Source organism: Canis lupus, chromosome 2, assembly GCF_011100685.1.
Source record: "Canis lupus familiaris isolate Mischka breed German Shepherd chromosome 2, alternate assembly UU_Cfam_GSD_1.0, whole genome shotgun sequence".
Lineage (NCBI taxonomy): Eukaryota > Metazoa > Chordata > Mammalia > Carnivora > Canidae > Canis > Canis lupus.
In genome coordinates, this window is record NC_049223.1 from 42,132,951 (window position 1) to 42,145,207 (window position 12,257).

The 12,257-nt window shown below is 35.9% G+C and overlaps 1 protein-coding gene across 11 annotated transcripts in view; it reads right to left on the reverse strand.

Annotated features, from left to right (window-relative positions):
- The window catches only part of SLC38A9 (solute carrier family 38 member 9), an 82,370-nt gene that overhangs the window by 44,281 nt on the left and 25,832 nt on the right, over positions 1-12,257 (reverse strand). For 6 of the 11 annotated variants that reach the window (XM_038530612.1, XM_038530614.1, XM_038530616.1 and 3 more), the window contains 5 exons: positions 9,859-10,119; positions 6,017-6,138; positions 5,816-5,879; positions 5,506-5,599; positions 3,619-3,789 (listed from right to left, as the gene is read on the reverse strand). In XM_038530612.1, the coding sequence (XP_038386540.1) occupies positions 3,619-3,789; positions 5,506-5,599; positions 5,816-5,879; positions 6,017-6,138; positions 9,859-10,080 (673 nt within the window). In that variant the 5' untranslated portion in view covers positions 10,081-10,119. The remainder of the gene's footprint in view (positions 1-3,618; positions 3,790-5,505; positions 5,600-5,815; positions 5,880-6,016; positions 6,139-9,858; positions 10,120-12,257) is intronic. The other 5 variants (XR_005355511.1, XM_038530610.1, XM_038530618.1 and 2 more) reach the window with 1 other exon arrangement.

Below are 12,257 nucleotides of genomic sequence, written 5' to 3' on the forward strand. Positions count from 1 at the left end.
TTATATAGTTATTGCTCACATTACCACGAAGCTATACTAAAGGAAGTAGTAAAGTAAAAAACATGTGCAGAATGGGAGAAGATATGTGCAAAAGAAATATATGATAAAGAATTAATATCCAAAATCTATAAAGAACTCATAGAATTCAATACCCCAAAAAACAAATAATCCAGTCAAGAAATGGACAGAAGACATGAACAGACGTTTTTTCCAAAACAGACATCCAGATGGCTAATGGACACCTGAAAAGATGCTCAACATCACTCATCATTAGGGAAATGCAAATCAAAACCACAATGAGATAGCACCTCACACCTGTCAGAATGGCTAAAATAAACAACACGGCAAACAAGAGATGTTGGTGAGGATACAGAGAAAGGGGAACCCTCTACACTATTGGTGGAATGCAAACTGTTTCTGCCACTCTGGAGAACAGTATGGAAGTTCCTAAAAACTTAAAAATAGTACTACTCTATGACCCAGCAAATGCACTACTAATACTAAGTATTTACCCAAAGGATACAAAAGTACAGATTTGGAGGGGTACGTGCATCTCAATGTTTATAGCAGCATTATCAACAATAGCCAAACTATGAAAACAGCCCAAATGTCTATCAACTGAAGAATGAATAAAGATGTGGGGTACATGTATGTGTGTGTGTGTATTACTAGATTACTCAGCCATCAAAAAGAATGGAATCTTGGGATCCCTGGGTGGCGCAGCAGTTTGGCGCCTGCCTTTGGCCCAGGGCACGATCCTGGTAGACCCGAGATCGAATCCCACATCGGGCTCCCAGTGCATGGAGCCTGCTTCTCCCTCTTCTTGTGTCTCTGCGCCTCTCTCTCTCTCTGTGACTATCATAAATAAATAAAAAATTAAAAAAAAAAAAAAGGAATCTTGCCATTTGCAATGATGTGGATGGAGCTAGAGTGCATTATGCTAAGCAAAAGAGGTCAGTCACAGAAAGACAAATACCATATAATTTCGTTCATATGTGGAATTTAAAAAACAAAACAGATGAACATAGGGGAAGAAAAAAGAGACGGAAGCAACTCACAAGAGATTCCTATTATAGAGAACAAACTGAGGGTTGATGGAGGGACATGGGTAGAAGATGGGCTAAATGGGTGATCGATATTAAAGACACCTGTTATGATCAATGGGTGTTATATTTAAGTGACGAATCACTAAACTCTACTACTGAAACCAATATTACACTATATGTTAACTAGAATTTAAATAAAAATTTGAAAAGAAAAAGTATTTGACTGCTTAAAATTCCAAAAAAGTATATGCAGATATCTGAGCATTCAAATCATTCTACCATTAACGAGAGAATGGGTAAAGAACATGTTTTCTTGATAGACTGAATTTACTTTATTCTGTTTGAGGTTAATCTTTTATAACCTTAGTAACCATTAAAAAAGTGTTTAATGTGAAAGTTAAATGAGTTGATAAAAAATGTGGGATTAGATTTTCTGGTCATAAAGCAAGTTAAGTACATGAATCACTCACCTCCATTGTATGCTTCTTACAATAATAGAGTAGTAAAAAAAAAAAAAAAAGTAGAGTAGTGCTCTAGGTTTTTATAGTATCTTCAAGGGTTATTAGTGATAAGATTGGAGGTTATCAATCATTATCTACTTCCTGATGCTGAAGATTCAAATAAGACTAGTAAAATCTTGACACCAAGATTGGTATGGTAGGGTGAATATTCTCCCCCTAAATCCATGTCCACAACAACCTTAGAATGTAACCTTATTTGGAAATAGGGTCTTTGAATATAAAATCAAGTTAAGATGAGGTCATTGAGGCCCTAAATTCAATGACTGATAGCTTTAATAAGGAGAGAAAAATTTGTACAAAGACTCACTGAGGGGTGATGTCTATGTGAGGACAGGCAGAAATTGGGTCATGTAGCCACAAGCCAGGGAATGCCAAGGATTGCCAGCAATCACCAGAAACTAAGAGGAGGCAAGGAAGTCTCCTTCCCTAAAGGCTTCAGAGGGAATGGAGCCCTAGTGGTACTTCAATTTTGGACTTCTAGTCTCCAGGACTGTGAGAGAATAAATTTCTTTTGTTTTAAGCCAAGTAGTTTATGGTAATTTGTTACAGCAGCCCTAATACAGCAAGGTTCAACAAGGACAGTATGAGAAAAAAAAGAAAAAAACATCATAGGCTAGTATCTCTTTTGAAAAGACCCAAAGGAAAAGAAAGACACAAAGTTTCTAAATAAAACAGTAGCCCCATTCCTCTTGAAAATAAATTGAATCCAGTAAGAAATTAAAAGTATATATCATGACTGCTAAATTAAGTTTATCCCAGGATATAAAAATGATTTAAATCATACAAAATGTATTCATTTAATTTACCACATTAACAACTTAAAGTAGAAAAGACTGGAGTGTCTGGATGACTCAGTTGGTTAAGCGTCTAACTCTTGGTTTTGGGTCAGGTCATGATCTCAGGGTGGTGAGATCAACCCGAATCAGGCTCTGTGCTGGGTGTAGAGTCTGCTCAGGATTCTCTTTCTGCCTGTCCCTCTGTCCCATCCCACTCTACTCACACACACTCTCTCTCTCTCAAAAAAAAAAAAAAAAAATAGAGGAAAATAGACAATTTATGATTGTCTCAAGGGATGTAGAGTATTAAGCGTCTGATAAAATCCAGCACACATTAATAAAAATTCTTAAGGAAATAATAGGCAGGAACATCTTTAAATTGCTAATGGGTGTAACCAATATCGCACAACAAACTCAATATTTAATGGTGAAAGATTTCCACAGGAACAACATAAGGATGTCTACCAGCACTGCATCTATGTAACTTTACACTTTAAAAAAGATAAATATGTCTATATATGTGTACATATAAACATTTATATGTTGTTTGTGTATACATAAGGATATATGTATATAAATATAAATGTATATATATATGTATGAATCACTTAAGTAATAATTGGGCAGGAAGTTTTCAGTACTCATGGATGATGTAACTATCTAAACAGAAAATGCAAAGTGAATCTACAAAATTAGAATCAGTAAGAGTTCAACACATCTGCTAGATTCAAGACAAAGATCCCAAAATTATTTAGGTTATTTTATAATAGCAACAATTTACTTGAATTTTTATATTTAAAAAATATATCACTACTTTCTGGGAAGACAGAATAGTTTCATGAAGGGGAGGTGGGTTTCATGGATGTATTCATCAAAGTTGTATGCCTAAAATTTATATGTTTCTATGAATAGAAGTTCTATTTAAAAAAGAGAATTGAATATATAATGGTTAATGAAGGTGAGGCGTGGGTATAAGCATAGGTCATGTTTTCTCAATGGATAAGATAATGACCCCAAGGGGGAAAAAAATCTGTTCTGAGGGTGCAAAAAAAACCCCTTACTCTTTTTATATATAAAGCACAAATATACACACAGTTCATATAGAGATAAAAGTATATCTGTGATATTAAAACAAATTGAATCAACTATATTTTCCAGAATTACAAATGACTTTACTTTATCCCAGGTCCAGAATTTAAGGCTGAAAGTAAAACAATGCAGTAGTTACTGTACTTTAAAGTAACTACTGTTAAAGCATATGATATAGATACTTACTAAAAATAAACCTTCCAGTATTAAAAAGAAAATTAGACATAAGCACCCAATAAACTATCATTGCTCCAATGAGAGATACCAAGGAGAAAAGGAGACTCGACCATTGTCCAAAGGAGCCAAAATAGTATCTGCACACATCTGGATATTCCCAGGTAGTGGTATCCACTGATGCTAAATAAAAATAAGAGAAAGAATAAAATTAGGTGTTAATCACCCATAATCATAATTAATTCAGAACACTTAATAAGATATTAAGAATATATTCCACCACCAGACATCAGACCATATAATCATATAACAGAAATTAAAACATTATAGAACAAATACATACAAAGGCCAATAAAACAGTATAGATAATATAAGTAAACTATAGTATGATAATATTTTGTAATTAATTAAAAAAATAATAAATCAAGGCTAGACAAAAATCATGACTCTGAAGATATTATTCAATATTTGGCATACTTAAATAACCTACAGAGAAAAGTTTTCCTGAGTCATACTTTATACCACATGCCAATTTCAGACAATTGAGCTAAAAATTCAAAAATTAAATAACAGAAAAGTTAGAAGACAATGTAAAAATAGATCTTGAAAGGTTATTCTTTTCTATCAAACGAAGAAATAGAAATTACAATGGAAAAGATAGGTAGATATAAACAAACTCATATTATACAAAAGCCAAATGTTGGATAGAAAAGAAAACTGACAAAAAATAATGGATAAAGGGCTAAGGCCTACAATCATGCAAAGAACTTAGCAGATCTATAAGAGCACCAAGGACCTTGAGGATAAATGGGAAAAGGATACAAATAAATAATACAATAAAGAGAAAATATACCACTGCTTAACAGAGACCAAAAACAAAAAAAACCAAAAAAACAAAAAACAAAAAACAAAAAAAAAAACAAAAAAAAAACAAAGAAGGCAAAGCCTGGTCTCTTGATTCAAAATTGCAAAAGAGGGCACCCCCAGTGGCGCAGCAGTTTAGCGCCGCCTGCAGCCCAGGGTCTGATCCTGGAGACCCGAGATCGAGTCCTGCGTCAGGCTCCCTGCGTGGAGCCCGCTTCTCCCTCTGCCTGTGTCTCTGCCTCTCAGTCTCTCTCTCTCTCTCTCTCTCTCTGAATAAATAAATTAAAAAAAAATGTTTTAAAAAAAAACAAAAAACAAAACAAAACAAAATTGCAAAAGATTCACTAAAATAATGTAGGTCTATTTAGGTCCTAAACTACTTTAAAACAATCTAAGGTATTTCCCTAATCTAGAATTTATAGAGAAGAGTAGAGGCAATGTATTATTAAACTTTGTGAATTCACTAAAATGGATATGTTCATATTCTCATATTTTTCTAGTTATATTTTCTACTTTTAGGTGATTCCAACATTTAGATCTCTTGGTAAGGAAACATCAAAAGTCACCATTAACCAATAAGAATCATAGAATTTTCTTTACTTTTTTTAAAAGATCTATTCATTTGAGAGAGAGAGAGAGGAGGAGAAAGGGAAAATTCTGAAGTAGATTCCCTGCTGAGCATGGAGCCCAACGCGGGGCCTGATCTCAGGACCTTAAGATCATAACCTGAGCTGAAATCAAGAGTCAGATGCTTAACTTACGCAGGCCACCCAAGGACCCTAGAATCACAGAATTCTCTATTTAGTTCTGGAAAAGACTTAGGACTACAAACCTCTCTGAATTTCAAAGGCAGTCACTAATACATTGACTTATCAGTTCAGTCGAATGCTACACATTAGAGAAGTAAATTCTTTAGGCACAAAATATTTAACACACGTGTGTTAACACACATGTACACATTAGTGATCTATTTCAACAAGAAATACTTATCAATATCCAAATTGCCATTTTATTTTCACCATGGCAATCTCTTACATATCATAGCTCGTGATTTCACTACTCTGTAGCAGCAATAAAGTGTTAAAATGCCCATCAGCATGATGACACACATTCCAGTAGTAAAGCCAGCCTGTTTAAAAAAAATATAGAACATATATTATCATGTCAGAATGAATGCATATGCAAAAATATTAAACACTAAATAATTATGATAAAAACATGACAATGTTAAATTATGTATTTTCTTTACTAAATGTTGTATAGATTTATTAAAACCCCTGTTGTAAAACTTACAATATAAAGAGAAAATAATTCAGGCAAAAAATGCGCTGAAAAATTATATTACCTGTTTTATGCCCCAAGGAATACTTAGTATAGATGTTCCCATCATGGTATTCCAAATCATAAAACTGAAAACACAGAGTAATAGCAGTAAATATATGGAGTCTGACTCTTTAAACATTTTAATTAAGATAAAAATTTAAATAACCAGTATTTTTCACTTACATATAGTTTAAGTTATGCTTCAAAAAGAAGTTTTACTCACATGGTTACTAAACTGGTGTTTTTACCATATCCTTCAGTGTAACTTTGAAGTTTATAAGCAGAACCCAACGGACTATATACATAGCACTCTTCTGGAGCTGGAACTACATGATCTGGGGCAATCTAGTAAAAGAAGAAATGTCATAAGAGACATGTTAGAACCAGTAAATGTGCAAAATAGGATATTTTCCATTCATCACAATACCTGACTCTAGACACAATTCTAAATATTGTGAACAAACAGCATGTATTCCTGATTAATGAATATAAAAAACCCTTTCCAAATGTAGAAGATCTAAAGGACCAAGAGTTTAAAGAATAAAAGCAATAAAATGTTCATGTGAAATGACAATTAATTTTTAAAATATGCAAATGTCAAAATATCTTTCTCTTTATTTTCAGGGTAAAGAAAGAAGAGTCAGCAAAGAGTGAGATTAAGGAAATCTGGATGGAGGAGATTTAGGCCTAAAGTGAGGGGAATTTCAAGAATCAGGGTAGTTTTAAAAAAGAGATAGGTAACAAACTCAAATCATAAAGAACTGACCTGTCAATACAAGATAAAGAAAGAAAATATAAATACAGACCATTCTTTCAAATGCTTACTAAAAGCATTTAAAAAGTAGAAGATAAAAGTGAGCTAACATAGCCTAAAGGAAGGTAAAGCAAGGATTTTTTTTTTTTTTTTAAAGATTTTATATATTCATTCATGAGAGACAGAGAGAGATGCAGAGACATAGATGGAGGGAGAAGCAGGCTCCTTGATCCCCGGACCTGGGATCACGCTCTGAGCCGAAGGCAGATGCTCAACTGCTGAGCCACCCAGGTGTCCCCGAAGCAAGGATTCTTAAAGATGGATATAGTAATCAAAGGGCAAGGAGCCAAGGAGAGGTTGGAGACACAAAGAACGACTGAATAGATACGTATTTCTTATACATAGCTCTTATCACCCAAACATATCTTCTGAATTCTACCTCCCTAGAGAGAGAAAAAAATTAGTCTCCTGGAAGAATTCTGCCCACCTCCCCGAGAATAGTACTCTGAAAACATGTAGTCCTATACACAGTAGTAAAGACGTGGGAGCTGACTGGTATAAATCAGCAATCTTTTCTCTTTAAATCAATTCTTTCATTCATTCATTGTGTGAGTTGGGGGAGGGCAGAGGGAGAAGGAAAGAGAGAATCTCAAGTAGATTCCATGCTGAACCCAGAGCCCATGTGGTGCTCCATCTCACTACGCTGAGCCAAAACCAAGAGTTGGACATTTAGCTGACTGAGCCACCCAGGCACCCCCTTTTTTTTTCTTTTTTTAAAGTAGGCTCCATGTCCAACAATGAAGGCCATCACAGAGTCTGAACTCATGACCCTGAGATGAAGACCTGAGCTGAGCTGAGGAGTCAGAGGCTTAATGGACTGAACCACACAGGTGCCCCTCAATAATCTTTTATATTTAGCATCTACTATGCATATTTTCAACTCTGTGCTAGCTTTAGTGTTCAAAAAAAAAAAAAAAACCCAAAAACAATACAGTCTACAATTTTAGGAAGCTTAAATTCCAGCTGGAAGACATATGAAGCAATTAGATAAGGCTATAAGAGAGAAAAAATTAGGTTTGGGATACTGTATTGTAGGAATGACAAAAAATTAACAGGGACTAGAATAGTTGGGGAAGATGTCAAGGAAGTGATGGAATACTGGGCCTCAGTAGGTAGACAGGATATGGACTGGCAGAAAAAGAAAAAGTGTCCAGTTCTTCTCTATGCATATAATTTGTAGTATCTTGTGGGTAAAAAATGTCTTGAATGCTATGCCTCGTGTGGCTTTGGAAACAACTATTTCTGAGAGCTAAAAAGGCATATATGGAAATGGGTCTGCTGGCATCTCTTTTACCCTTAATGCTCCTGGGTCTGAGTTCGATTATCTTCTTCAAGGGAATAAAAAGAAAACAGGGGAGGGACCATATCTGCATCAGGCAGGAGATAAACCATGATACCTAGCAAAGTTTAGAAAAAGTGAAAATCAAAAGTTACAAAAGGCAGGATAGAAGAAGCTCAAAGTTAAGAAGTTGCAGATTCTTAAGAGTCATAGACAAAATGGAGAATTGGATTCCATACTCTGGCAGTAATTTAGGGCAGTGCTTTTCTTCCTTCCTTTCTTCTTCTTCTTCTTTTTTTTTTTTTTAAAGGATTTTATTTATTTATTTGAGAGAGATAGAGAAAGCAAGAGAGTGAGTAGGACCTGGAACAGGGCAGAGGGAAAGGGAGAAGCAGACTCCCTGCTGAGCACAGAGCCCAATGCAGCGGAACTTGATCCCAGGATCCTGGGATCTTGATCTGAGCTAAAGGCAGACACTCAACTGACTGAGCCAATCAGGAGTAGGGCAGTGCTTTTCAAATTTGAATTTTCCTGTGACTGACACAGGGATATTGTTAAACACAGATTATGATTCAGTAGGTCCAGAGTAAGGACTGAGATTCTGCATTTTTAGTAAGTTCTCACTGATGCCAATATTGCTGGCCTCTGCAGGACACATTTTTATTTACAAGGATCTAGATGTTGGCAGTCAAATAATTTTCTTCTTTCCTGCATTTTAGAATAAAAATAATAAGATAATTGAGGAAATTTTCAGAAATAAGAAGGTATAACTCTGTAAAATCCTGAGACATGTGGTCTCACACTGTTCTTCCCTTAAAAATCTTCAGAAAAATAATTTTGGAATTCTCAGGAAATGAGCCTGGATGTATACATACATTCATTAAAAATGGTTATGTCTCACTGTTAACTTTAGATCACTGTTTATATATTTTGATTACTAGAGTCATCTCAACTGTCAGTTAACAAAAGCTATTCAACTTGATGTATAATGCTGACTTAATTTCCAAGCAAACAATGTCCATTCAGGCCTAGACTGGCCCAGCTGGTATCTCTGACATTTATTTCCACAAGTAGAGCCTCAGAGGTCTGAATTAGACTCAGAGATACTGGATTACTTCTACTCCAGAGGGCTTAGATAATTCTGTTATAGAACCAAGACTTTACTACAAGTACTGATATAAAGGCCTAAGGCAGGAAAAAAATGAAAAAAAAAATTGGGGAAAAAAATGACCCCACCCAGAACACTTTGGAAGTCATTACTTTGGCTATACAAAAAGAGATCTTAATAACTCACAATGCTTTAAATGAGGTATCTAGGTTCAAGAGATATCCCAGTCCTTGCCCCTCAGTATACATCTAAAGAATGTTGGTTCCTTTCTCCTTTTTTTTTTTTTTTTCTCCTTTTTTTTATTAGCTATAAAAATATCATTTTTTCCACCAAGAATGTTTTCATTTTTCTTTAAGCTTTCAAGTTTCTGAATATCTCATAAGCAACCAAATTACTTCCAATATAATTTTTGATCCTAAAATAATAATATAGATTTTAGAAGATCAAGAGTTAACAACTATGGCCCATGGTCAAATCTGGCCTTCAACCTGATATTTTACGGCCTCTTTGCTAAGAAATTTTTTTTTCTTTAAGCTTTTATTTTTTTATTCATGAGAGACACAGAGAGAGAGGCAGAGACACAGGCAGAGCTCTTAGAACTGGGGACTAGCAGAATTTAATCCAACAAATTTCTTAGGCTGTTGTCAATAGAGAGAGATTGTTTCAAATCTCTGTCATGCTTGATAAGAATGAACTAGCCTGAGATGTAAGACATGTACTAATTAATTACTATCTTGATTTTCCATGATGCTATCCTTGGAATTTGGCCAGCAAAAAGTTCAATCACTGGGAGTTTCCTTGGCTCATGCTGTTCACTGTTCATTTCAACTTAACCTTAGACAATTAGCAATGTTTGTCCCTTACCAGAGCCTTGTCTGCAGGAGCGGTGAGGCGGCTGTAGTAATGAATCCTCTTGTTCATGGCAGAGGCATGGTCGCTAACCCTCTGAATGACATCATTCACATTGACGATGTTTGTGGGCTCTATATAGAAAGGCCTAAAGAAGGGAATATACACTTGACAAAGAACATTCAGCCAGAGTTTCTGGAAGGCAGCCACTGAAGAAAATAACTTCTTGTCCTCCATTAGAAATGGGATGTACCAAGGCAAGGCATTCACTTCTCACTTTTGGTGGGAAAAGAAAAAGTCACAAAAGAAGTTTTATCCAATCCACAGACTAAGCTTTGTCTCATAATACTATTATAAACACACTTTTCTAATCTCTAGGAATTTAGCAATAGAGGAGATATAACAGAAAGAGCTTCAATCAGTTATTAAAAAGAAGTATAGCAGCTGTCAGTTTTCAACAATGAAATTTAGACCCACACAGCTTTGAATATTCTCTCAAAAAGCTTTTGGCCCTAAATCAAAGAAATTGTCATAAATGTTCCTCTACTAAAGAGTCTCCACTCCTTCTTTATGGGCCTAAGTTATTTCCTATGACAAATGAAATATCTACTTCTTGGTTCATGTACTAAAGATTAGTGATCTCAACCACTTCCCTTGTGAAACTTGTCCAAAGTGCTATCAAATGGAACATCAAGACATTAGAGATATTTGCCTCATTCTACTTTTCTTGGACTTCAATAACAAATCCCATTATGCTATTATTCATGTGTATGCTTCTTTCCCATAACTGTGTCTCAATCAACTGCAGATTCTGGTTTTCAATCATTTTCAGCCATTAACCCTGCCAGTTCCTTACCAAAACTTCCTCAATCTGCCTTCTAAGCTTCCAGTAACATACTCCAAAACTGAAAGACCAGGCAGAAAGAAGTGCCTTACTTCACTGACTCTCAAATCCCTCAAAGACACAAATAATACTGTGCCCCAAAGTACCTATATTTTACTTCTAGATTATACACAGATCCAAATAACGAAGGAAAAAAACCCTAGATTTTTCTGGTTCCATATAATTCTTCTATACTTACATTCTGAAACAAGTTTAAAATTTATGTTAGTCATAGCTGTAATCATGACAGTATGGTACTGGTGCAAAAATAGACACACAGATCCATGGAACAGAATAGAGAACCCAGAAATGGGGCCTCACCTCTATGGTCAACTAATCTTCAACAAAGCAGGAAAGAAGACAGTCTCTTCAACAAATGATGTGGGGAAAATTGGACAGCCACAGGCAGAATGACACTGGACCACTTTCTTACATCATACACTAAAATAAACTCCAAATGGAGTTTGTGGATTCCTGCCTAAATGTGAGGAATCCATCAAAATCCTAGAGAAGAACATAGGCAGCAACCTCTTTGACCTCAGCCACAGCAACTTCTTATTAGACACATCTTCAAAGGCAAGGGAAACAAAAGCAAAAATGGGGACCTCATCAAGATAAAACTTTTGTACAGCAAACAGTTGACAAAACTAAAAGACAACCTACAGAATGGGAGAAGATATTTGGAAAGGTCTTACCAGATAAAGGGGTAGTATTCAAAATCTATAAAAAACTTATCAAACTCAACACTCAAAATTACAAAAAAATCCAGTCAATGGGACACCCAGGTGGCTCAGTGGTTGAGCGCCTGCCTTCGGTCCAAGGCGTTATCCTGAAGTACTGGGATCGAGTCCCACATCAGGCTCCCTACATGGAGCCTGCTTCTCCCTCTGCCTGTTGTCTCTGCCTCTCTCTCTCTGTCTCTCATGAATAAATAAAGTCTTAAAAAAAAAATCCAGCCAAGAAATGGGCAGAAGACATGAATAGACATTTCTCCAAAGACATACAAACGGCCAATAGACACATGAAAAAATGCTCAACATCACTCGGCCTTCATGGAAATATAAATCAAAACCACAATGAGAGGGGCATCTGAATGGCTCAGTGGTTGAGATCCTGCCTTTGGCTCAGTGCATGATCCCGGGGTCCTGGTATCAGGTCCCGGATCAGGTTCTCCACAGGGAGCCTGCCTCTCCCTCTGCCTATGTCTCTGTCTCTCTCCCTGTGTCCTCATGAATAAATAAAATCTTAAAAAAAAAAAAAAACTCACAATGAGATACCACCTCATAATGGTCAGAATGGCTAAAATTAACTCAGGAAATGACAGATAACTGGCAAGGATGTGAAGAAAGGGGTACCCTCTTATACTGTTAGTGGGAATGCAAACTGTTGCAGCCACTCTGGAAGACAGCATGGGGGTGCCTCAAAAAGTTGAAAATACAGGCACCTGGGTAGCTCAGTTGGTTAAGTTTCTGCCTTCAGGTCATGATTCAAGGTCCTGGGATCAAGTCTCACATCAGACTCCCTGCTTCTC